General features: G+C 37.6%; 2 protein-coding genes across 4 annotated transcripts in view; both read left to right on the forward strand.

The window, feature by feature from the left end:
• Positions 1-22,980, forward strand: part of LOC109089726 (activin receptor type-1-like) — a 57,581-nt gene extending 34,601 nt beyond the window's left edge. For both annotated transcript variants that reach the window (XM_042763103.1, XM_042763104.1), the window contains 7 exons: positions 704-906; positions 1,986-2,085; positions 3,449-3,595; positions 3,776-4,051; positions 6,274-6,471; positions 15,964-16,094; positions 22,167-22,980. In XM_042763103.1, coding sequence (XP_042619037.1) covers positions 704-906; positions 1,986-2,085; positions 3,449-3,595; positions 3,776-4,051; positions 6,274-6,471; positions 15,964-16,094; positions 22,167-22,301 — 1,190 coding nt within the window. In that variant the 3' untranslated portion in view covers positions 22,302-22,980. The remainder of the gene's footprint in view (positions 1-703; positions 907-1,985; positions 2,086-3,448; positions 3,596-3,775; positions 4,052-6,273; positions 6,472-15,963; positions 16,095-22,166) is intronic.
• Positions 22,981-27,180: 4,200 nt separating this feature from the next.
• Positions 27,181-27,412, forward strand: part of LOC109065484 (activin receptor type-1C-like) — a 75,180-nt gene continuing 74,948 nt past the window's right edge. For both annotated transcript variants that reach the window (XR_006160732.1, XM_042763105.1), the window contains exon 1: positions 27,181-27,345. Coding sequence is in view for 1 of the 2 variants with exons in the window: in XM_042763105.1 (XP_042619039.1) it covers positions 27,282-27,345 (64 nt within the window). In the remaining variant the exon portion in view is untranslated. The remainder of the gene's footprint in view (positions 27,346-27,412) is intronic.

The following is a 27,412-nucleotide window of genomic DNA, read 5'->3' on the forward strand; positions in this document are numbered from 1 at the left end:
TTCTAATAGGGGACATAAAGAAAGAAAGATCCATATTTATACTACACACACACATAAAGTATATATATATATATATATATATATATATATATATATATATATATATTATATATTTTTTACATATACTCACACATTAACAAAACGATTTTCCTGCCATTTACATCTTCACACATATTGTATGTGGGTAGTTGTAGTGTCAGCAGCATCCTGCAGCATGACATGCATTTTGTTAATATGTAATTAGTTTGCATGTACCTTTTATGTTGAGCTCCATCCCTTTTCAACCACATCTGAAAAATCTAACCAAAGCAATCAGAATTGCTTGAACAGTACATACAGGGTTAATTAGAGGTGGATCTACTTGTTTAACTCTACAGGACAATGGCCCAGGTCCCCATTCCTGATCTAGCCATATGAAATATATGAAATATCTATGAACTGACACAATTTTAAAACTCTTTAATATTTCTGGGTTTTCCATGACTTTTGAAACCTTACCATTTTTTTCATTGTTTTTGACAATATGGAAAAATTAAATTGACAATGCTCAAGAACTCATTGTGAAAAAAAGGGGATTTTTTTTTTTTTCACACATTATAATGCAAGTTAGGGGCTTAAATGTGCTTAATGTCATGAGAATGTCACATGAGCTGAAATTTGCAATGTAAAATGGTTTCTTTTTAAATCTCTGTATGTCTCTTAGTGGTGGAGGGCCCCAACTATAGTGTGACAACACTGACCATTGTGATTGTGGCTCCAGTCATCGTTCTGATTCTGTCTGGTGTGGCTATCATGATCTTCCGTTGTATTCACCATCACCAGATGGAGCATCTGACTGCTCATGATGCGGAGTATGGCACCATCGATGGTCTGATTGCATCTAATGTGGGAGAGAGCACACTCGCGGTGAGGAAAACCTACACACACCAAAGTCTGTTATCAGTCTGTGATTTAAACACATTGAGTTTATGCTGAAAATTCAAGTAAAAGGTCAAATAAATTTCAAGTATTTTTTTAAGTTACTTGAAAAGGCTTGGGCTCCATTTAAAGGACTACAATAAATAGTTCATATGTGGTTACACTACCAAAAAAGTAAGGACATTTACAATAGTAAAACCGTGAGTGTGTGTGTGTGTTTTTTATATAAGCATAAATGCTTTTTAGCTTATTGATTGAAATGAATGAAACGTCTCATAAATCCATGCAAAAATGTACATCAATTTAACATCTGGAATCCATTTAAAAAAAAAAAATTATAATGGTTTCTAATAGCAACAGGATTTTGTTTATGCTGACATATGATAAAATGTTTTATGAAACTTACAAACACACCATGTCAGAATCCCCAGCATTTCTCTCTGTGTCTAAACACATTTTGTCAGAAAAGTTGCATTGTTTTGGTGAGTTTGTGAGTATTGTGATGTGTTTTTGCTGAGCTGGCTCTTTAGTTGCTGTTGTTGGATCTTTTTCAAGCTCTTTTCAAAGATCTCTGTGGAGAGCTTGGCAACCAAAGCAAATATTCAGCGTTCTAATGTTTGACTGAGAATAATAAAAAGTCTGTGCCAATGCTGGGAGTGAGATTTATTAAAACACTTAAAATCTGTTTTCCAAGGCCTATGAGGTGACTGTCCTGAATCTGATACACTAAAAGTGTTGATTAATTTGTTCAGACAGTGATTCTAAGGACCAGAAAAGTGAATAATTCTGAAGTTCAGTTTTTTAGGATCATGCAGTAATTGTTCTGTGTGTTTTGGAATCCTGCTCCCTAAAAGTCTCTCTTCATGATGCAAACATATGGTTATCATGGTTTTTGTGGTTTTGGCCTCTGGTGCATTTTTTCCTCATTCCCTCATATTGGAATGTGGCTGTTCAGTGAGTGCTCTCTTGTGTATAAGTGTGTGTATTGCAGGGTCCAAATGAACAAATGTAGCTGTACTAGGGTAAATGTACGGCTGTATTTTTCTTTATTTTTGTCTTTCTCTCAGGATCTGTTGGATCATTCCTGTACATCTGGTAGTGGCTCTGGACTACCTTTCCTGGTCCAGAGGACAGTAGCCAGACAGATCACTCTCAGCGAGTGTGTTGGTATGTCCCCACACCATCTTTACATTGTTCTTTCTTATGCATAAGGTGTTTCTTAGATTTTTTTTGTACAGGTTAGTAGCTCATTTAAAACTGATTTAAAGGGTTGGTTGACTGATTTTTTCCTTGGCTTGATTGTGTTTATGGAGTGGAGTGTAAAAAAATGCCTTATTTTTCATTTCGCCGCTGTGTCCATTGTCATTTGAACGGCCAGTTGACTTCCTGTTTCTATGATACTCAGATAGGTTAGCTGGCCCAGTGTGTTGTGATTAATTTACCACGTACTGCACGTTGTCCGGAAACTTCTCTAAAGCCACGCAACATGCACATTTATTGAATGTTCCCGTGGGTGGGGTTTGTGTAAATTTCCCCATCCAGCTAGGTCCTTCTAAAATTACCCCATCAACTTCAGTCAGAAATCTTGGTGTAATCTTTGATGACCAGCTTACCTTCAAAGACCACATTGCAAAGACTGCTCGATCTTGCAGGTTTGCATTGCACAACATCAGAAAGATCAGGCCCTCTAACGGAGCATACTGCACAACTTCTTGTCCAGGCCCTTGTCATTTCTAGGCTCGACTACTACAATGCTGTTCTGGCTGGACTTCCATCAAGCACAATCAAACCTCTACAAATGATTCCGAACGCAGCGGCACGACTGGTCTTCAAACTGCCCAAAAGAGCCTACGTCACACCTCTCTTCATCTCCTTGCACTGGTTACCGGTTGAGGCTCGCATCAAGTTCAAGACATTGATGCTTGCATATAGAACAGCCATGCCTATTTCCACTCACTGCTATGAATCTACATCCCCTCCAGAAGTCTGAGATTCGCTAGTGAGCAATGCCTTGTGGTACCATCACAGAGAGGCTCAGAATCACTTTCTAGAACATTCTCGTTCACCATTCCTGGCTGGTAGAATGTTCTTCCCACCCCTATCCAGCATGCTGAATCCCTGAAAATTTTCAAGCGACAGCTGAAAACTCATCATAAATAATAATAAAAAAAATGTATTTATTCCTTCCCTTTCTAGCTTGTACTTATTTGAACAATGCCTGTGTCTGTTTGCCTCTTTATGAAGAATCGCTTTATGTATTCTCCAATTGTAAGTCGCTTTGGATAAAAGCGTATGCAAAATGACTAAATGTAAATGTAAATTTCTGGGTTTGTGACATAACGAACCCGGGAAGTAGCTTGTTGTAGTACCTACGAGCCGTTTTTGTAGGCATTAAACTGCCAGAATTTTAAAAGATGGTATCTCCGTTTGCACAAAATGACACTGTTACTATAGGGTAAAATTATATATATTTAACAAAACCTTACTTTTGAGAATATGTCCTCAAACGTGTATGTGTGTTTTGTGTCAGGTAAAGGTCGGTATGGAGAGGTCTGGAGGGGTCAGTGGCAGGGAGAAAGCGTGGCTGTGAAAATATTCTCATCTCGAGATGAGAAATCTTGGTTCAGAGAGACAGAAATCTACAACACTGTCCTGCTTCGACACGAGAACATTCTGGGTAAATCATTTAATAATGAAACCTTTAATAAAACCCCTAGATATTATTGTGCTTTGCTTTCATTAGTGTACCTCAGTTTTGTAACATAAAACAACAAATAAAATATAATAATTTCAATAATTTCACTCAACCATAACTTTACCTTAAATAAAGTATACCTTTTCTTTTTTTTTTTTTCAGGCTTTATTGCATCTGATATGACATCGCGTAACTCCAGCACTCAGTTGTGGCTAATCACACATTTTCATGAGATGGGCTCTCTCTACGATTACCTGCAACTCAGCATGCTGGATGCTTCTGCCTGTTTGCGGATGGCACTGTCCATCGCCAGTGGCCTGGCCCATCTGCACGTGGAGATCTTTGGCACACAGGGCAAACCAGCTATCGCTCACAGAGACTTAAAAAGCAAAAATATTTTAGTCAAAAAAAATGGCCAGTGCTGCATTGCAGACCTCGGTAAGAATAACAAAGCAAAATCATTTATTGTATGCATGCTGTTGTTTCATATGCCATTCATATTAGAATATTTAAAATATTACTGTGAAGTATATTTTGGACAATGTCAGCAAACATTAAAAAACCATCATGCGATCTACGGTTATGTGATGTAACTGACAGCAGACAGTTGAATTATTGCACATTCAATTTAATTTCATTTGTGCATTCAATTGTGAACTGAAGGTATAATCAAAAGATAACACATTATGGTAAATGTATGCACGTTCATCTCAAATACGCTTGTGTTAGAAATTCTTTCTCACAGCACCGATTTAAACAACTGTCATTAAATCAACCCTACAGTCTTTCAACCTAATGAATCATTGGTCTTTACACTTGAACGAACCTCAGATTTTTATAAAAAAAAAAAAAAAAAAGGTTAACATCAAATCTTTGTGTTTATTTTTGTATATAGGTATTTTTATATTCATTCAATGATTCATAAATCAAAGAGGGTCGATTAATGGACTTATTTGACTGTTAAAATCTCTAAATATTTTGTTGCTTACTTCCGTCCATCACTCACTTGTTGTCCAGTTTCTAATAGTGAAAATCATTTGTTTGTTCCCTCAGTATTTACCTGTTGAACATGTTGCCCTTTATACGCAAATAACTATAAAGCAGAAGCGGGCTATTTGCTCATGGAGGATGGACACTTTATTTTAGTTGTCTTTATTAAATACACTTCACTCCCTTACTCACTTAGTTTCTGAGTCCATTTCTGCAATACCAGGCTGTTATTAGAAAAAAATCGCAGTTGTTTCCCCCTAAAACCCTAACGAAAAACCCATTAGGTAGCTTTCAGCTAACAAATTCTTCTCTACACAAGTGGAACACGAGATGTGTTTTTGTATAGCTCTTGAAGCTACATACAGCACATTAACAAAATGAACGTTCTTTTTAGTCACCGGATTTGAAAACATGTTGTCTGCATGGGACTAGATGTTTTCACTTAGCATTGCTTTTTCCCCTTGATGTTCAGCCAAAATGTTTTTCAGAACTTAGACGTTCTGAAACTTGTTCATATTTACTTAATGTCTCATGTAACTGAATTGTTGTATATCCCCTCAAGAGGGTGCAATACAACATTTAAGAAGGAAATTAGATTTCCCCATATTATAAATTTCAGCACATGCATCTCAAATACATCTCAGCTTTCACAAATCATAAATACAATCTGGAAATGATTGATTTTGTTTGTCCCCAATTTCCAGTTTCAGTAGGAAGGACATCAGCAAAGGGAAGAAAACTGGATACGTCAAACCATTTTGTGGGATCTTTTAAATCTAAAATGCACACAAGAAAAAAGGGCTGTATAAATACACAAGTGTCTAACCCAGGGACCTGTGCAGAATTCATTGAAAAAGAGTATGCCTTGCTCGGAAATGGTTATTAGTGTAACAAACCTGGTTTTTAGTCTTCTGTCCGATCGCCACCAGAATGTGCCTGTGCTTTACATTGACTCTTGCACCACACAGACTGTCACAGATCACCCTGGGCTACAGTTCCCAAAATGCATCTCACTGATTACATGCACATCTGAGGCCAATTCACACGCTCTACAAAAGGCTCACTCTCTTGCTCATCTGGGCCAAGTGTTGTTAACGTTTAGCACTCAAAAGCGTTAGCTACTTTGCAGAGCCGTTTCCCTGTCTGAGTTTCATTCCGTGTCTTAGCCTTAGTTCAACCATTCTAGTTCCCTGCCTTGGTTCTTAATTCCTAGTCTTAGTTCTACTATTCTGGTTATTTCGTGTCTTAGCTTTAGTTTAATCATTCTAGTTTAGTCCTGTGCCTCGACCTTCTGCCTGCCTTAGTTTATCTCTCTAGTCTTGGCCCTGTTGGACATTGTCTACCCCTTGCCTGGATACGGATGACCCCATTGGACTACCCTATTGGATATTGTTCGCAGATCACAGATCCATGCCCGCCTATGCATCACTCTTTGTCTTGTCTCCTCTGTTCCTATTTGCTGGTGTCTGATCTTAGCCTGTCTTACCATGTGGTCTAATAAAGCTTTGCCTTTGGATCCGCATGTTTCCTGTTCTGTCAGCTCCGTTACAATTAGATAGCACAATGGAACACTGTTTAACCTTTCTTAATGTGTGTCGCGCAAAGCTACTATAGATCATGTACTATGTGATAATGGTTGTCACATTTGGTCACAAATTTGTGTTCTTCAGGTCTCGCCGTGATGCATTTTCAGGACACAAATGAGCTGGACGTAGGGAATAATCCTAAAGTTGGGACCAAGCGCTACATGGCCCCCGAGGTTCTCGATGACTCCATTCAGACAGATTGCTTTGAGTCTTACAAACGAGTCGATATCTGGGCCTTTGGACTTGTGCTGTGGGAAATTGCTAGAAGGACAATAAGTAATGGTATGTATATCTTTACACCTGATTCACTATCACACCTGGCATTCACTTTTTTATGTATCCCTTAGAATAATGAACCGTGGTTTTACTACAGATTAAACCAACAAAGCATTGTTACTATGGCTAAACCATGGTAACCACAAATTAACCAAGGTTTTGTTACACTAACCATAGATATTTGTAGTGGTTACTACTGTATACTTATATTTAAATCATGGTTAACTTTTCGTATGGGGTCTCTGCTTTTGCGCTTGGCTAAGTTGCTTTCAATATGGAGAGTCACGTGATGCAAGGAGGAAAAGATGGTGCTCTGTGTCACTGAGAGAAAATTATCCTGTCAAACAATTACAAGTCAGTCAATTTTAAATAGTGATTTGCATCCTGAATAACACCAAATAAGTAAAATGTCAAAGTGGCCTAAACACTGAACTGTACAGTACCAGAAAGCGAAAATGAAGAAATGGTTGTGAGATGGGTGATTGTGCCCACAAAACGAAGGCACAAAATGAACACATGCTAAGTGCCAAAAGCAAGTAAATGTTCTTTTTGGACAGATCACTATGGTGGTGATAATGCCATTATCAATTAAAATGTAAATGACGGTTACTGTTTTTAGAGGATAGATTGTATGTGTTCCTGCAGATGACATTTTAAAATAGATTGCTTTTGTTTTTTATTAATTATAATTTAATTTAACCCTCTGAGGTCTAAGGGGGTTTTGGGGGTCTGGAGAAGTTTTGACATGCCCTGACTTTTGTGCTTTTTTCAGTTGCTTATAAACATATACATGGCTAAAGTCTGAAAACACTGTATTCAGTACAAACTGGGCTACAATAATATGTAAATAGCATGTATGTACATGATTGTGTTTTTGAGAAAACAATATTTATGCGTGGTTATTGAAAAACTAAAAACTTTTTAGTGACCTCTTTAAATGCTCTGGGGTCTCATTTATAAAACTCTCCGTAGATTTCATCCTAGAAGTGTACGTATGCACAAAAGCTATATTTTGCGTACGCACAAAAGTTTTCAGATTTATAAAACCATGTGTACGCCAGAACCTGCGCAAAAATCCCTTTATAAATCCCAGTCAGGGGAAGATGTGCGTACGTGCATCTCCACCCCGACTCCTCCCCGAAATCACCATATATGGAACTTACAATGCCTAGTTTTACTATGCATAACCTCATCTGCATATAATTTCCATGCATATTCCCATCTACGTGAGACCATATTTAACACCGTTAAAGGTACAAGACATCAAGGAAATATGAGATACATAGTATAAATGCCATTTGTGCCATACACAATTTTTATTGCTAAAAATCAACCAGTATTCTTATGTTTTAGCATAAATATATCAAAATCCATAAAACCAAAACTGTTTAAAATAGTTCTCAGATAAATATTTAAGAATAGAGTTGATCTCATTCTTTTCCACTGTCCAAGTAGTATTTTAATTGTTTTAAACAATTCAAATCAAATGTAATTTCTGGAGTTTTGCTGATAAGGTGAACATCTTTTAGCTATTTTAAGTGTATGAATTGAAGTGAAGTGAAGTGACATGCAGCCAAGTATGGTGACCCATACTCAGAATTTGTGCTCTGCATTTAACCCATCCAAAGTGCACACACTTTTGTTACTTTCAAAAAGTAATTAATTACTATTACTTATTACATCATCAATATTATATTTAAATTACTTTACTAATTAATTACTTTACTAATTACTTTACTAACTACTCAATAAGTAACTTAATTATTCAAATCGCTAATTAGGCTACATCTTAAAATCCCTATAAACCTTAATAGAAATTAAACTCTTTATTCTTTCAATTTGAGTCAAACATAGAATAGTTTAGCCTTTTAGCTTTAAAACAACTGTAATACTTAAACATTTTTATTTAAAAAAGTAACATTCTTTAGTTAACAAATAGAAGTACTCTGAATAATAACATATCTAAATAACAAAAAAGCTTAAGAAAAGTTAAACAATACATTTCAGTTTGGCAAGATGTTCAGGAAAAGCCCAACTAGTAAAATCCATACAGGTTAATCTAAAAATAACACGTTAACTAGTGTAGTGTATAAATTACATAAATTATCTTCTTTGCTGAATAAAGCCGTTTTTCTTCAAAACGCGCTGTTCTTCTGAAGTAAATTCCTTATAGCAGGACTTCTTTCAAAAACTATGAAAATTAGACGAATCTTGTTTTTTTTTTTTTTTTAATCTATTTTTTGTATCTAGATGAGGGTGTTTGCGCACAGGTGACTGCATATAATGAGCTCAGATACGGAAAAAGACTGCACGTTGCTTTAGTTTCATACTGATTACATAATCAGAGAATATTTGTTTTCAATTTGAATTCATTAATTTAAAAGTAGACACTTCAAGCTTTCAGATACGGGAAAGACTGTATCTCGCTTTAGTTTCATACGGATAACATAATCAGAGAATATTCATTTTTTGATTTGAATTTGTTCATTTAAAAGTAGACACAAGCTTTCTATAGACATATTTCTCATGTCTCTGTGCCAAATATTCGCTGAGTTTATGACATGTAGAAAGTTGCTCACGGAGAAATAGACGGCAGAAATCACACCGTTTGTTTTGTTTATTTTGCAAAAGCACAATGTTTTGCTGTTATTGTCAGTGTACACAAATAAAAGTAGGCCCTTTTTAGATTCGAATGATTTTAGTCTTATCTCTATCTGAGTACTTAAGGTTTCTCTGTGAATCAGAAAAAAACTGAAAGTGAACGCGCTGGCATGCAGAGGGTTAAAGACACTGCATTCAATTTTATCTTTAGAAGTTAATTTTAGATTTCAAATTCAATATTGATTTTAGAACTGTTGAAATAATGTACTGTATGTAATGCAAATACTTTAAAAGTAACTGTAATTAAATTACCTAAAAATGAGCAGTAATCCCTTACTTTACCTTTTCAGTGGATAAGTAATTTAATTACAGTAGCGTGTTACTTAGTAACGCGTTACACCCAACACTGCCCACAACCTTAGGGTTAGGAGTCAAACTCTCTAACAATTAGGCCACGACTTCCCCTTTATATTTATCATAGTGTAAATAGAATTGTCTGACTCAGCGCATCACTGACAAAGTAGCCTATTTTAAAAATAAAACATGCAATTATCATTTTCTTCACGTTGTATCCTTCAAATACAGTGGTATTTTTCATAATGTTGTGGAGATGCCTTCACATGGCATCAACACCTCTGTGCAGCTGTGGTTGTACAGTAAGATATTATCACTGGACCTATTCAAACCAGACGATATAGACCGTTCCACCACTGTGCATTCCGCAACTGTGCACTGATTAATGCGCATTTACCATTGTTCTCACTAAAATATTTTCTCGTAACATGAGATATGCAGTTTAGTTTGAAGATGAATTATTGTGCACCTATAGCACTCCTCGCTGTGATTAAAACAGCATGCCACAGGAAAAGTGATCAAGCACATCCACTAAACATGCCTAAATTCATATAATTTTAACTTCTGCGTAATGGCTTTATGTAATTTCAGTTATTATCATTGGCAGGCTAGCTTTGGTGGCTAACCCTGGGCTAACCCTGCCCTCAAACGCTTCCGGGTCCTCGCTGTTTTTCTAGAATTTCTGCGAATCGGTCCACATATACTTAACGGGACTCTTGGATTACTTAATGGATTACACATTGCTTCACCAGAACAGTGCTGTGTCAGGAGAGATATGCTTGCGGTGTGTTGGTGTTGACGTGGGACCCTGTGCGCATGCGCAACGCTTGGCCAGTGATCGCACTGGTCCGGTTGACTGTTTTATGCTGCCTACAATATCAGTATGTCTCGCTCATTATTGCTATTGATCTTTACCATTGCACTACTCCATTGTAAATCTTCCATTCATCATGTACCAGGATCATCTGTTTTTTCAATTCCCCTCTTCTCTATAACCTCATCTGATTTAACTGTTTTTTCTAGAGACACAATTGCCTTTATTGTCACACAATGCTTAGGTTCACCTCCTTTTCATATTCAGGCAGTGATATCATTGCTCGTTCCTAAATCTCTGTATTCACTGTACTATGTTCATAATCCTATCCCTTTATTTTATTTTCCTAAGTGCACTAAACGGCCAGTTTTCATAGCCATTATCCGGGCTCTTATCCTCCTCCTTTTATTTTCCTCAGGCGACGTCAAGTTAAATCCTGGCCCTGTAACCTCTGTTGAAAGCGTAACGCCTCACATATTTTCATTTGATGACTTCTGTAATCGTAAAAGCTTCGGTTTCATGCACATTAACATTACAAGTCTCCTCCCTAAAACTGACTGCACTGACACACTCAGCTAACCCTGACATCTTAACTGTGTCTGAATCTTGGCTTAAGAAATCCACAAAAAATTCAGAAATATCTATCCCAAACTACAATATCTTTCGTCAAGACAGATCTGCAAAAGGGTGCGGAGTTGGATTCTATTGCAGAGATAACCTACAATGTTCCATTGTTCTATCTAGGTCTACCCCCAAAATGTTTGAGATCTTAATTTTAAAAATCCACTTTTCCAAAGATAAGTCACTTACAGTAGCTGCTTGTTATAGACCTCCTTCAGCTCCCATTTGTCTTATAGAATGAATTGATTGCCCCATATTTATCTTCTGAGTTCTTACTATTAGGAGACTTAAATTTGGACATGTTAAACATCCCAAAAAATATACAGTCTAAGCTGGATGCACTCAACCTTACACAAATGATTAATGAACCCACTAGATATAATTTAAAATCTGCAAACAAAAGCACTTTAATTGATATAGCTCTGACTAATGTGCCTTCAAAATATACTCCAGCGGTCTTCAGTCAGGATCTAAGTGATCACTGTCTCATCGCATGTGTTCGTAATAGGTCTGCAGTTAAAAAACCTCTTCTTATCACCATCAAACGCTCTCTAAAGCACTTCAGTGAACAAGCCTTTTTAATAGATCTTGCCCAGGTATCCTGGAAGGACACTGACCTGATACTATATGTGGAAGATGCCTGGTTCTTTTTTAAGGATGCTTTTATTTCTATCCTGAATAAGCATGCCCCTTTTAAAAAGTTCAGAACTAAAAACAGATATAGTCCTTGGTTTACTCCGGAATTGACCGCCCTCAGCAAGCACAAAAACATTCTATGGCGGACTGCACTTGCCTCAATTAATTCTCACGATATGCAGCTTTTTAAGGAAACCAGAAATCGATACACACAGGCAGTGAGGGAAGCTAAGGCTAGCTTCTATAAACATAAATTTGCTTCTTGCAGTACCAATTCTAAAAAGTTTTGGGACACAGTCAAATTAATGGAGAACAAGAACATCTCTGCCCAACTGCCCACGGCTTTAAAGCTAGGAGACATCGTTACCACCAACAAGTCCACTATAATAGAGGGATTCAATAAGCACTTCACTATGGCTGGCCATGCATTCCACCTGGCTGCATCTACCCAATTCTCTTTTGCTGAAATTCAAACTGAAGATGTCTTGAGAGAGCTACAAAACCTCAACCCACACAAATCAGCTGGACTTGACAATCTGGACCCCTTCTTTTTGAAAATATCAGCTGCAATTATTGCTTCACCCATTACCAGCCTTTTCAATCTCTCAAGTGTTTCATCAGAGATACCTAAAGACTGGAAAGTTGCTGCAGTTGTTCCCATATTCAAAGGGTCCCCTATAGACCCAAACTGTTATTGACCCATCTCCGTCCTACCCTGCCTTTCAAAAGTCTTTGAAAGTCAAGTCAACAAACAGATAATAGGTCATCTTGAGTCACATCATTTCCTCTCTGATATGCAGTCTGGCTTCAGAGCTGGTCATGGGTGCACCTCAGCAACACTAAAGATCCTAAATGATGTTATAACAGCTCAAGGCCAAAAACAACATTGTGCTGCTATTTTTATTGCCACAGCTTTTGATTCTGTCAATCACAGTATTCTTATTGGGAAACTTAAGGCCCTGGGTTTCTCAAACACATGCCTTTCTTGGTTTTCTAATTATTTCACTGATAGATTTCAGTGTGTTAAGTCTGAGGGTCTGCTGTCTGAGCCTCTGGCTGTATCTATGGGGGTGCCCCAGGGCTTGATCCTTGGCCCGATGTTATTTTTCTGTTTACATCAATGATGTTGCTCGTGCTGCGGGCAACTCTCTTATTCATCTCTACGCAGACGACACCGTTCTGTACACTTCAGGCTCAACTTTGGAAAACGTTTTAGAAAAACTCCAAAAGAGTTTTGAAGACATTCAATTAGCCTTCTGTGATCTTCAATTGGCTTTAAACTCTAATAAAACAAAATGCATGATTTTTAATCGGACACATTCTGTATCTTCGTGCCCAATAAACATCACCACCCTGAATGGGTCTAAGCTGGAATATGTGGAGAAATATAAATACCTAGGGGTCTGGCTAGACCCCTCGCTTTCCTTTCAAACCCACATAAACCATCTCCAGTCAAAGATCAAGTCCAGGATTGGGTTTCTATTTTGAAATAAAGCTTAATTTACTCTTCCTGCAAAACAGGCCCTTGTGAAAATGACCATCATCCCAATGCTTGACTTTAGTGATGTTGTCTACAGAACTGCTTCTAATTCTTTACTCAAGAAATTGGAAGTTGTTTACCACAGTGCTATTCGCTTTATTACTAAAGCCCCATACAACACCCACCACTGCACTCTTTATTCACTAGTTGGATGGCCTTCGTTACACAGCCGGTGCCTAAATCACTGGTATCAGTTAATTTACAAGTCCATATTAGGCAAAACACCATCTTACCTAAGTACTTTAATAACCATATCAGTGCCTGTATTTAACCTGCGTTCGAGTAAATATATCTCTCTAGACCCTACAAAAGCCCGCACCTCTTTTGGCCACTCTTCTTTTAATTTTTCTACTGCAAATGATTGGAACACTTTACAAAAGTCTCCCAAATTAGAATCTACTGTTTCGATCACTACTTTTAAAGTTTTACTCTCAAATTTACTGACGGACCACTGTACATGTTGATGCTCTTTGCGAATAAAGTCTTATGTATTTTTTGCACATATTCAACTGAATAGCTGTCATTGCATTTATTTGCACATTATCAATTTACCCATGTTGGACTATACTATTATCCTGCTGCTATTTTTCTTGCACTGCCATTTTACATTTTTAAACTATTGTACATTATCCAGTACTTTTAACTGAATCTGAATGTCTTCTATATTTATGACTGTGTATTTGAATGTCGGTATGTCATGTGTAACTTCATGTTGCCTTGTACCCTGTGTCTTATCTCGGCCAGGTCGCGGTTGCAAATGAGAACCTTTTCTCAACCGATTAACCTGGTTAAATAAAGGTAAAATAAAAAAATTAAATAAATAAAAAAAATCTCCATAATTGAGAGTGGAATATTTAATGTAAATGTGTATATCAAAATGAAAACAGATTTTAAAATTGTTGTTTACTTCATTACTTTTCTCACTCCAGGAAAAAGAGTACGCATGGTCTAGAATGTCCGTACATTGCATACATATTTACGGCAAGTTTATTTTTTATCCCGATATGTGTGTGGAAAATTGCATACACATTTTCTATGCCCATTTTGTGCATACCCAACATTTATAAATGAGAACCCTGGTCTTTAATGGGGAGTTTTGCTCAGCTCGTCTCTATGGAATCCCCCACAGCTGCTCAAGAGCGTTAAGATTGAGTGAAATACATGTCCACTGAAGGATTTTCACCTTGGGAGAATGAATATATTCATTGTCATGCTGAAAAATGGCCAATAATGCAGGGAATGAGAGTAGGGTAGCAACTTCTGTTTCAAGTTTTTGTATTACATCACACAGTAGTGTGTGAATTCATGCCAGCATTGATAAAACACAACTCCCTCACACCTTCAGCACTCATTCATCCCTGTATTAACGCTTTACTACAACTGAACGCCACTGTGGGTACCAAGCACTTCTCACTGTACTCCTCCTCTAGCAACACCAGAACATTTTGGATGCTTTTGGATCCAAAATGATTGACTTGGTCTCTTGAGACCAGAGTATGGATTCCCAGAAGTCTCAATTTTATAAATATGGGCCCTGGAAGAGGTTAAATAAGTTTATTTTGCTTTGGCTACAGTTGGTAGTTCTGGTGTGGATAAACAACCATGTCACTTCTGCAGGCTGCGTCATACTCTGTGAGATAAAGATGTCACTCTTTTCATAGCTTTTGCCGGCTTTGAGACACTTGCATGTTATTTCTCCTGCTCTTTTTCTAGCAAAAATTCACTCATCAAACTTAAAGTGAAGACCTGATTATTTCAGGAGCCTTATCACAAGTCCATTGTTTTTGAATGTCGGTGATACTTCTACTATATTTTTACACTTAAAACAATAATTTGGTATTCCTCTTGTACCAATGTCCTCTTTTATGCTAAGAAATAAGTCACCTGACAGTTCTCTCCCAAGTGGTTCCACTACTGCCAGCATTAAGTCTGAGTATGATTCAGTGGGCTATATAAAAAAATCCAAATCCAAAAATAATATGTCTTTAAAAGTTTTGGTTTAATATTCTTACCTGTTGATAAAAAATAGCCTTAAACCTATACACTTTTTTTAGTTTTATTTAGTAACTTTCAGGAGGGTTTACTCATTTTTGCAACACACAATTTTATCACTTTGATAAGAAAATCTTATTTTGGTGAATAATTTTGGCATTCTTTTTTGGTAATTAATCAAGCAGACTTGTTGGAACATTACAGCTCCAAAGAACCCTAACATGTCTTCTAAGTCAAGAGTAATTGCTGAATTTATGTTTTAGAGGGTGTGTACTCATTTATGCTGTGCACTGTAAATCTCAGCGATAAATCATAAACTATTACTTCGCATACACAGGTGCAATACAGGCAATTAAAGTTACAGTTATAATAACATAGGACATTAAAGAGACCTTTCTACTGACTCTGAAACACACAGAAATTGGCTAGAAATAAAAGCAGTTGAATGTGAGAGGATTTTTTTTTTTACGTCTTTGTATTATCCTTAAAATGTAGGGAGACTGCAAATGGCATAAGGTTACTTCGGTCCATCACTTCACTATTAGTGCAAAGTTGAATAACAAAACTGCACGTTTTAGTTTAACTTTGTCTGTGTATGATTGTGGGTGCACGTTACTGGGTTTCTACTGCCTTTACATTGAAAGGGTTGTTACAGTAATGTCTTCAGAGGCCTGTCTGATTCCCTCTGTGTCTCATCTAAAATGGATCCCTATTGCTCTCTTTTGTCTAATGGCTTCGGTACTCTCTATATAATCAGCACTGCTTGCGTTCTTGATGAAGCTGAATTTTGTATTGACAGACACATTACAGTTAGCACAATTGGTGCTCAGTGATTATCTGTGTAATTTGATAACCAGTGTAAGTTCTGATAATAATGGCTGTTCATTTTTTTTTTTCATGGGGGAGTTCCAAATGTGTTTCGTATTCACTGACTGTGCAGGTATTGTTGAAGATTACAAGCCCCCATTCCATGACGTAGTGTCGAGTGACCCAAGCTTTGAGGACATGAAGAAGGTGATTTGCATAGACCAACAGAGACCAAACATCCTAAACAGATGGTTCTCAGACCCAGTAAGTACCAGCTCATATACCTTTACAAATCAAGTTAATCAAGTCATAATCTTTGAAGAACATTACCTAACCAGATCAAGTGGCGAGCAATGTATTCCCTCATCGAAAGTAAAAATGTAATCAGTCAGAACATACTGAATAGAAAAGTCATAGTTAGGGTTGGTTAGGAATAAAAAAACTCATAACAAGGACAAAATTGTTTTATTGCTTTTTGCTTTGTTCTTGTATGATATCTGGACAGAGTGTTAAGGGTGGGCCATATTAAAGGTATGAATCTTCACTGGATTTGATTAATTCTAAACATAAAAATTAAAATAAAAAAACTATTCTCAATGGAACTTGTCCTTCCAACTAGGGGTTAGCATTGTCACAATATTAGAATTTTAGTAACCATTACCAGTACCAATAAAATGCAATCATTGTTGATGCCAATTTTAATACCAGTTGTATGTAATCAGGTAACATTACTACTAAATATAGCTTCAAAATAAACTAAAGCCAGTATTATGAAGAACAAAGAAACACATAAAAAATGTAACCCCTCTCTCCCGGATCCTCACCGCCACACCTCGTTCTTGTTCCGAGTGGGCCTTGAACCCAGGTCTCCGGCATGGGAGGCGGACGCACTAACACGGAGGCTAAAAACTGCAGCCACTAGCACGTCTCTTGAGATCAGGCGAGTGAGGTTTACCTGCACAGCACCTATTCGCTGGCCTCCGTTACACAAGCAATAGTCAAAGAGTGTTTTGAAGTATATATGAGTGCTTCAAGTATCTAAAACAGGGACTTTGAGATCCACTTTCCTGCAAATTTTAGCTCCCACCCTAATCATACACCTAAACAAGCTAATCAAGGTCTTCGGTGGCCTGTAGCACGAAGCGAGATGAACAAATATGCAGAGTAAGTTTTGAGTTGACAAAACCTGACAAACCCAACCCGGTTGTACAACCCTCAGTGTAAACTTCCTCTGTCAACTCATGTTTGACCCAGAGTTGTGAGGCGCATGCACCTGAAAGTGTGACATGTGCAGCAAACAGCCAATCCCACATCAGTTTGATTGGAGAGTCAGCGTAATTCACGTCTCTGTTGAAGATGAAGAGAATGTTATGAAAAAATACTATGAATAGAAACACATTTAAAAGGCATGAATAAACACTACTGTAGTGAAAGTTTGAGAAGGCAGCTACTGAATACAGGTGCATCTCAATAAATTAGAATGTCGTGGAAAAGTTAATTTATTTCAGTAATTCAACTCAAATTGTGAAACTCGTGTATTAAATAAATTCAATGCACACAGACTGAAGTAGTTTAAGTCTTTGGTTCTTTTAATTGTGACGATTTTGGCTCACATTTAACAAAAACCCACCAAATCACTATCTCAACAAATTAGAATATGGTGACGTGCCAATCAGCTAATAAACTCCTGCAAAGGATTCCTGAGCCTTCAAAATGGTCTCTCAGTTGGGTTCACTAGACTAGGCTGCACAATCATGGGGAAGACTACTGATCTGACAGTTGTCCAGAAGACAATCATTGACACCCTTCACAAGGAGGGTGAGCCACAAACATTCATGGTCAAAGAAGCTGGCTGTTCACAGAGTGCTGTATCCAAGCATGTTAACAGAAAGTTGAGTGGAAGGAAAAAGTGTGAAAGAAAAAGATGCACAACCAACTGAGAGAACCGCTGCCTTATGAGGATTGTCAGGCAAAATCGATTCAAGAATTTGAGTGAACTTCACAAGTAATGGACTGAGGCTGGGGTTAAGGCATCAAGAGCCACCACACACAGACATGTCAAGGGATTTGGCTACAGTTGTCGTATTCCTCTTGTTAAGCCATCCCCGAACCACAGACAACGTCAGAGGCATCTTACCTGGGCTAAGGAGAAGAAGAACTGGACTGTTGCCCAGTGGTCCAAAGTCCTCTTTTCAGATGAGAGCAAGTTTTGTATTTCATTTGGAAACCAAGGTCCTAGAGTCTGGAGGAAGGGTGGAGAAGCTCATAGCCCAAGTTGCTTGAAGTCCAGTGTTAAGTTTCCACAGTCTGTAATGATTTGGGATGCAATGTCATCTGCTGGTATTGATCCATTGTGTTTTTTTTTAAAAAAAACGTCACTGCACCCGTTTACCAATAAATTTTGGAACACTTCATGCTTCTTTCTGCTGACCAGCCTTTTGAAGATGCTTATTTCATTTTCCAGTAGGATTTGGCACCTGCCCACACTGCCAAAAGCACCAAAAGTTGGTTAAATGACCATGGTGTTGGTGTGCTTGACTGGGCAGCAAGCTCACCAGACCTGAACCCCATAGAGAAAATGAGAAACAAGAGACCAAAAAATGCAGATGAGCTGAAGGCCACTGTCAAAGAAACCTGGGCTTCCATACCACCTAGGCAGTGCCACAAACTGATCACCCCCATGCCATGCCGAATTGAGGCAGTAATTAAAGCAAAAGGAGCCCCTACCAAGTATTGAGTATATGTACAGTAAATGAACATACTTTCCAGAAGACCAACAATTCATTAAAAATGTTTTTTTTATTGGTCTTATGAAGTATTCTAATTTGTCGAGATAGTGAATTGGTGGGTTTTTGTTAAATGTGAGCCAAAATCATCACAATTAAAAGAACCAAAGCCTTAAACTACTTCATTCTGTGTGCACTGAATTTATTTAATACAAAAGTTTCACAATTTGAGTTGAATTACTGAAATAAATGAACTTTTCCACAACTTTTTTTTTTAGATGCACCTGTATATCAATGCGAGTGAATCAACTGAATTTAAATAATTTATATTACAAGGAGCTCAAAAGAAAACAAGCTTCATCAGTTTAAAAAGCTTTATATAGTGAACCTTGTATTTATATCTATATAGTTAGAGCCTATTCATTTAAACGCTAAGTTTAATATTAACTAATGTTAACTCATAATTAATTATATGAATATATTATATGAATTATACATAATTATAATCTATAAAAGATAAATATAATAAACAATTAGCAGCAAAAGATGTGTCTCAAAAATGTTATCACTATAAACTTTAATTTTTAGTGAGAGATAAACGGGGTGGCTTTATTGCGTCAGATATGTTACTTTGCTCAGAGCTGATTGGTCCATCTTTGGTTTGCGATCTCTAATCCAGAATAAAACCTGCTCAGGAGCAGGGGAGCAGGGGAGCAGGGGAGCTGTGTAGCATAAATTACCATGTTGACTAAACTCGCTCAAAACCAACCATCAAACCCACTTTCTTGAGCCCGAAAACTCAAGAGTTTGCTCAAACTAAATGCAAACTTACCTGGGTAAAAACTGAAACCGGCTTTGTGCTACAGGCCACTGGATTACCACAAAGTTTCAGGTAGGTGTGTTTAATACAGGTTGGAGCTAATCTCTGCAGGAAAGTGGATCTCGAGCTCCAGAGTTGACTACCCCTGATCTAAAAGTTTCCAGGCAACATCAGTAAGTGGTTTTCTCTTCACACATATACATATACAGTGGGTACGGAAAGTATTCAGACCCCCCTAAATTTTTCACTCTTTGTTATATTGTACACATTGTACTCATTAATGTACACACAGCACCCCATATTGACAGAAAAACACAGAATTGTTGACATTTTTGCACATTTATTAAAAAAGAAAAACTTAAATATCACATGGTGCTAAGTATTCAGACCCTTTGCTGTGACACTCTATATATAACTCAGGTGCTGTCCATTTCTTCTGATCATCCTTGAGATGGTTCTACACCTTAATTTGAGTCCAACTGTGTTTAATTATACTGATTGGACTTGATTAGGAAAGCCACACACCTGTCTATATAAGACCTTACAGCTCACAGTGCATGTCAGAGCAAATAAGAATCATGAGGTCAAAGGAACTGCCTGAAGAGCTCAGAGACAGAATTGTGGCAAGGCACAGATCTGGCCAAGGTTACAAAAAAAATTCTGCTGCACTTAAGGTTGCTAAGAGCACAGTGGCCTCCATAATCCTTAAATGGAAGACGTTTGGGATGAACAGAACCCTTCCTAGAGCTGGCCGTCCGGCCAAACTGAGCTATCGTGGTAGAAGAGCCTTGGTGAGAGAGGTAAAGAAGAACCCAAAGATCACTGTGGCTGAGCTCCAGAGATGCAGACGGGAGATGGGAGAAAGTTGTAGAAAGCCAACCATCACTGCAGCCCTCCACCAGTCGGGGCTTTATGGCAGAGTGGCCCGACGGAAGCCTCTCCTCAGTGCAAGACAAATGAAAGCCCGCATGGAGTTTGCTAAAAAACAAAGAAATAAGATTCTCTGGTCTGATGAGACCAAGATGGCCTTAATTCTAAGTGGTATGTGTGGAGAAAACCAGGCACTGCTCATCACCTGTCTAATACAGTCCCAACAGTGAAGCATGGTGGTGGCAGCATCATGCTGTGGGGGTGTTTTTCAGCTGCAGGGACAGGACGACTGGTTTCAATCAAGGGAAAGATGAATGCGGCCAAGTACAGGGATTTCCTGGGTGAAAACCTTCTCCAGAGTGCTCAGGACCTCAGACTGGGCCGAAGGTTCACCTTCCAACAAGACAATGACCCTAAGCACACAGCTAAAATAATGGAGTGGCTTCACAACAACTCTGTGACTGTTCTTGAATGGCCCAGCCAGAGCCCTGCCTTAAACCCAATTGAGCATCTCTGGAGAGACCTGGAAATGGCTGTCCACCAACGTTTACCATCCAACCTGACAGAACTGGAGAAGATCTGCAAGGAGGAATGGCAGAGGATCCCCGAATCCAGGTGTGAAAAACTTGTTGCATCTTTCCCAAAAAGACTCATGGCTGTATTAGATCAAAAGCGTGCTTCTACTAAATACTGAGCAAAGGGTCTGAATACTTAGGACTATGTGATATTTCAGTTTTTCTTTTTTAATAAATCTGCAAAAATGTCAACAATTCTGTGTTTTTCTGTCAATATTGGGGTGCTGTGTGTACATTAATGAGGAAAAAAAAACTTAAATTATTTTAGCAAATGGCTGCAATATACTGTAACAGAGTGAAAAATTTAAGGGGGTCTGAATACTTTCCGAACCCACTGTATATATATAAAATGAATACAATTTACTCACCCTCAGGGCATCCAAGATGTAGATGAATTTGTTTCTTCATCAGAACAGATTTGGAGAAATTTAGCATTATATCACTTACTCACCAGTGGGCCATCTGCAGTGGATGGGTGCCGTCAGAATGTACTCAAACAGCTGGTTTTAAACATCACAATAATCCACAAGTAATCCACAATACTTCAATCCACTGATTAATGTCTTTTGAAGTGAAAAGCTGCATAAAGCTACATAGAACTATTTTGACACAACATGTCACCTGTTTACAATCCCTTAATTGATCTCACAGTCTTGTACAGCTGACTTTGAAGCAGCCGTCTGTCAGTAAGTGAGTTTTGTGGTGGTTTCATGATGGTTTCATGATGGTTCAGAGAATAATTGTTTTCTCCAACCACTAGGTGGTATGTCATCATGAATTATGGTATGAGTAATATTATGTCCTGGTAAATGTACACAAAATAGTAAATTTTGCTGGAAATTCAATGTGAAAATAGGTTTAATTTAATAAACATGCAGTAATGTTATTATTGGATATTCTAATTCAATTTATTGCATGTGAAAGATATTTAATTTCATTTCATTTTTTAAATCATTCCACTGGACACAAAAACAACATTATTAATTGTAACAAATGTATGTGTGTCATAATTTAAATATAACAAATAAATGTATAAAGTAAAACTAATATTATATATTAAAAAAATATATATATTATTCCTATAGTGATACTGTAAGTTCATACTCTAAATTCTAATTTAGATTCTGAAATGCTGAAGTTCACACCACATTTTAATCTGTTATATGAACATGTGTGATGTCGTGTAAAGAAAGGATTGCTCTCTAATGGCCTCAAGGATATATCCAGTGCAGTATAAATATTATTTAGCAAAATCTCTATTTTCCTCTATTTACCTCCATTCCTTTGTGTTTTTTTATCCCTCCCTTCGCATGATTCAGTCTCTTGTTTTGTTTTTGTTTTTCAGACTTTAACATTAATCGTTAAACTCATGAAGGAATGCTGGTACCAGAACCCATCAGCCAGACTTACAGCATTACGCATCAAAAAGACTCTGACAAAAATGGATCATTCTTTGGACAAAATAAAAGAGGACATATGAACTACTTCTTATGGAAGACCTTAAAGGCCTTTTACCCTGCCTAGTGGATGTCTCATCTGGAGAACAAACCCGAAAAGAGATAATCTTGGTTTAGTGCTCTTATAGAGGCACATCATATTTATTTTGAATTTAAAGTGGGGCATATTTTGGCATCCAAAGATGTTGTAGCGGGCATTTAAAAGACTGCAGACTGCTTTTCATATGGGAGTTATTTCTTATAGCACATAGGATTTTCCTTTCTCGTTCTGTCACATACAGTAACTACAGCTGGGCATTTGAAGAAACCACTTTAATGTTACAATTTACTTAAAAAATATGTAACCTTACCAACTTACAAATCAGACAGTTCTAGTTCATAATACAGCTACACCATATTCAACTGCAACTCTACAAAGAAAAGAGATATTGCTTTTTCATCCTGGCTCTTTATCATTGTCATTTTTAGTGTAAGTAGACAGTAAACATTACTCAGTCAATCTGTCCTGAACAAATTATGAGTTTTAAGGTTGCAACTCAGTGTCTTTATGCACCTTCTCTTGTGTAATGTGTTAAATCTGAAAGGTTTTGTATATCACTGCACATTTAACATTATGTATTTGTTTTTTGTAAGTTTCATATTGTTTGTAAATACAGATGCTGAAAGAGTAAAACAACCTAAATAAACCAACAAGATCCTGAATTCAACGGATATCTGTTAAGTGTTTTTGTTTATCAAATAATTCAAATAATTATTTAACAGATGAGAAACAGACAGACATGTACTTGGATCACCCTAGAATCTTTATTTATAGATCATTTAATAGAATTTTAAAGAAATAGTTATTTAAAACAACTAATAAATAAAAAGAGGAAGAATGGTTAAGAGGGTTAAAGATTTAGCCTAAATTAAGTTGTAACTAGTTTGTTGCAGAATGTTTGTTTGTTTGTACTTATTAATCATGTATATAAATATACTTCATGCTGTAGAAAGGCTCGAAGTGTTACTCGTTGGGTATCACTTTTTTTTTTTTTTTTATATGTGGAAAATGTGAAACAGGCTTGCACCCAGTTAAACATTGTTAGCCCAGTTAAACGTCTCAATTACTTATGGTAACCCTCATTCCCTGAAGGAGGGCTCTAAGGCTGTACCGTGTACTATACACATACGAATACCGCTTAGGTCTCAGCCTTACACAGTTCTCACGGATTTATCGTGAAGGCCTGGTGCCGGACATTCCGCCGCATCCGGCTATCGAGGGTGATGGAGGATCTCAAAAGGGTCTACAGTATGGACACTCTGGAGCAGTTTTAGCAAGCCGACACTAACCGGGGCCTCTCGGGGCCACTACCCGTTTGAGGTGAGAACACAGGAGGATACCGCTCCACACGAACGCTATAGAATCTAATGAACATGTTAGGGGTCGCCCTGCCCCCAGCTCTACACATATCTGCCAGCAAGGCGCCATGAGCCAGCGCCCAGGAGGATGCAACACTTATAGTTGAGTGAGCTCGCAACCTGAATGGGCAGCACACACCCTGTGCCTGATAAGCCAGGGTGATGGCATCCACAAACCAGTGGGCCATCCTCTGCTAAGAGATGGCAATCCCCTTCTGCCGGCCTCCGTAACAGTCAAAGAGCTTGTCTAAGGTCCTGAAGCTTTGTGTTCGGTTTGTGTAGCATCTCAGTGCTCCGACGGGACAGAGCAAAGCCAGGGCTGGGTCTGCCTCCTCCAGGGGAGGGAGAGGTGCCTTCACCATCCCCCAAAAAGCAGCTACCTCTCTCTGGGTTGCCCGTCCCGGGGCCTCTCGCTCTTCCGCTCACCACCAGGTTTGACGGGGGCCAGGACAGGTAGGGGGGCGCACATCGCACGACCCAGAGAACTCGTGGTGACTTTTGTCGCTCAGAGCGTGAGGTCAGTGGCTGTTCAGAGTTCTGTCAGAACTTCCGTATCGTGACCACCCTCGTACAGGTCCTTCAGTGCCTTGGCCTGGTGCACCTGCAGTAATGCCATAGCGTTTAAGGCAGAAGCAGCTTCCCCAGAAGCCGTATAGGCACTGCCAGTTAGACCAGATGAATGCCTACAGGCCCGGGAAGGAAGCACCAGGTCTCCCCACCAGCAGGCAGTTTTGAAGGCAAATGGGGATCCAACCATATTTCTCTCTAAAGCCACCGGGTGGTAGTGGCTTAAGTGCTTGGACCCATTATTGCTGCTTCCAATTATGTTTAGTTTTATTATTGAACCTGCATGGATTTGCACTCTCTATAGCATCCCAAAGATTCATAGGGTAAAGGAATTCTATCTTTTGTTTTTGTGAACGCTAAATGTGGAGGGCAAAATCAGCAACAACATTTGATAAATGTGACACCCCTTCAAAACAGAGTTGTTCTGAGTAAGCTAGTGTGGTTGTGGCTTTACACATCTAATAGTTCTCCTCTTAAATAAATAAATAAAGAATATGGGTGTGTATATATATATATAGCATATTTTAATCGAAACCATGAACATCTAACATGTCTGTTACTGTAGGTCCAACTTTATATTAGGGGTGTTTAAATTAGGGCTGTCAGTTTAATGCGTTAACTTAATTAATTAGTTATTTAAAATAACACAATAATATATTAGATAAAATATTTTAACGCAGTTAACATAACACACTGGCCCCACCCCCAGACCTTTATGTCTTCTTACATTTCATACAGTTGACTGTTGACAAACTTGACGCAAGGCAACAACTCCATAAATGCAATTATGCCCTAAAGTTCAAGATTTTGGAGGCAATTACTGTTTTTGTCATGAATAGCAAGAGTGCAAATATTATTTTATGCAACAGTTAAGTAAATAAGTTAATATTGGGTTATATTAAAAAAAAAACATTGTGTGTTTTTGCCAACGGAAATATTACCTATGAAGCCACCACAGAGCTGTTGTGCATCTGTGAGTGTGAGCAACAGAGCGGTGTTTAGTTTCTGAATTAATCCCCGTTTTGAACGAATCAAGTGAACCAATGATTCAAAGGCACATTCACAAAGAGAGCCATTTACTTAATTGACCATATGCATGGAGCGCTATTTAGAACTTCCGGATAAAGATAATCCAGCTCGTAATCTTCCAGTGAAGCTCATTTTATATGTGCTATATTAAGGTAGAGACTCTCACAGAAACCTCTCCTGCCTCATTCTTATCAGAAACTGAGAAACAAAATAATTCAAACCCCATAAATAATGATTGCGGAATTAACATGCAGTTTCATGTTATTAAATAACATATAATTTTATATCCAGAGTCTGGTAATCCCAGGAAAGTACCCAGACACATAACTGTACATTTAAATGCTGACAAATAAACACTATCATAATTGTTAAGGCAGTTAGGCTAATCTCTTAAAGGACATCATAATGGTATTCTTGATAATCAATATCTTACCTTCATAGCCATGAACACATTTTTCAAATCTTTATTATTTTTCAACTCTGTGCAGTAAAATTCACTTTTAGTAACGGTCTTGGTACGGTTACTGCTGCGTAAATTTTTTTTCAGTTAACAAAATACAATCAACAGCATATCTATCTCACAAATGACCAGTCGAAAATTACCACAGTGACCGTAAGCCTAAGAAAAGTAAAAAAATAAATAAAAAATTGAGATTCTTTCTGTGTTTAAATCATGTTTGAATGGCAGAAACTGCTGTGGCCAAAGGCTTGTCATGTTTTCTGAAGAATAATCTTGACAACAAATTCAAAGACTGTCAAGATAAAGACAGACACAAAAAAACTCTTTACTTGCATGGGAAAATTGAAAATTGTTTGACTTGATATGCCATACTGAATGTAATGTAAAGAGACTGTCTCCATTATTCTGTGATCTGCTGAAACTCCTCACGGGTTGTCAGGCTATACCAAATTTTATCTCAATATGCCAAAGCATTGTGGAGATACTCACAAAAAAAAGCTAAAGCTAATATTTGTAATGTCTTCTTGATATTTTCTCATTTAACACAATAATAGCTTTAAATAATCTTTTGTGGATATTTTCACAGCCAAATTTAGTTTGGGATTAATTTGATTAATTAATCACTGCACTATGTAATTAATTAAATTAAAAACTTTAATTGACTGACAGTCCCAGTTTAAATAATATATACTTAATGATAAAATTTATTATTATTGTTCAGTGTACCTGTTGAGTTCATGTTGAGTAGAAAAACACTTTTCTGTTATTGGGATAGGAAACAGATAAGGTTAGGGACAGGTTTGGTGGCATGGTTAGGCTTAAGGGTTAGAGGTAGGGTCACTAGTGTAATTATACAGAAATTAATTACAGATGAAATTACAGGATGGTATTTTCAAATATAAGTACAATGTAAAAACATGTATGTACACATGTACATTGTATCAAATGATTCTTGCAGCATTGTTGACTTGACTGCACAGTCACTATCGGAAGAGAACTAAACTGAACTGGACAATGACATCACTGAATCAACAATGAACTGACTTTAGCTGATAAACTGACTGTTTTCTATTGTCCTCTTGCATTATCAGCACACGTTTTTCCTGTTTAACACCGTAAAGCTGCTTTGACACAATCTGCATTGTGTAAAGAGCTATATAAATAAAGGTGACTTGACTTGATTAATTTAAATGTAAGTACATAGTAGTTAAGGACACTAAATATAAAGTGGGTCCATATGTTATCATTAAAAACAATAAAATATATATAAATATATAGCCATTCTATAGTTACTTTACCAAGGTTATTGGTGCTTCACAGTCATGGCGTCTCTCTCTCTCTCTCGCTCTCTCTCTTTATCTCTCTCTGTAATCCTCTTACAATAAGCCACAAGAGGCGGAGCAAGTCTCTCTCTACGTGTGTAGTTGCTTTGGGGTTTTATTTTGAGTGGAGCAATGCGAGCAGTCACTGTGGAAATGCAGCAGAATAGAGTCGTGATGATTTTGTCTATAAAGGTGGATGTATTGATGCACGGAGAGTGACAGATGTCATGTCTTATCTCAGGTGCTCAGAAGCGGTGCTTTTACTCTTTGCATTTGTGCAACTCACTGCAGGTACAGTTTCTGCCTTGCTAGTTCACTCTGTACTCTATTAAACTTGTTTTTAGACCAAAGGTAGAAG

Source organism: Cyprinus carpio, chromosome A9 (assembly GCF_018340385.1).
Source record: "Cyprinus carpio isolate SPL01 chromosome A9, ASM1834038v1, whole genome shotgun sequence".
Lineage (NCBI taxonomy): Eukaryota > Metazoa > Chordata > Actinopteri > Cypriniformes > Cyprinidae > Cyprinus > Cyprinus carpio.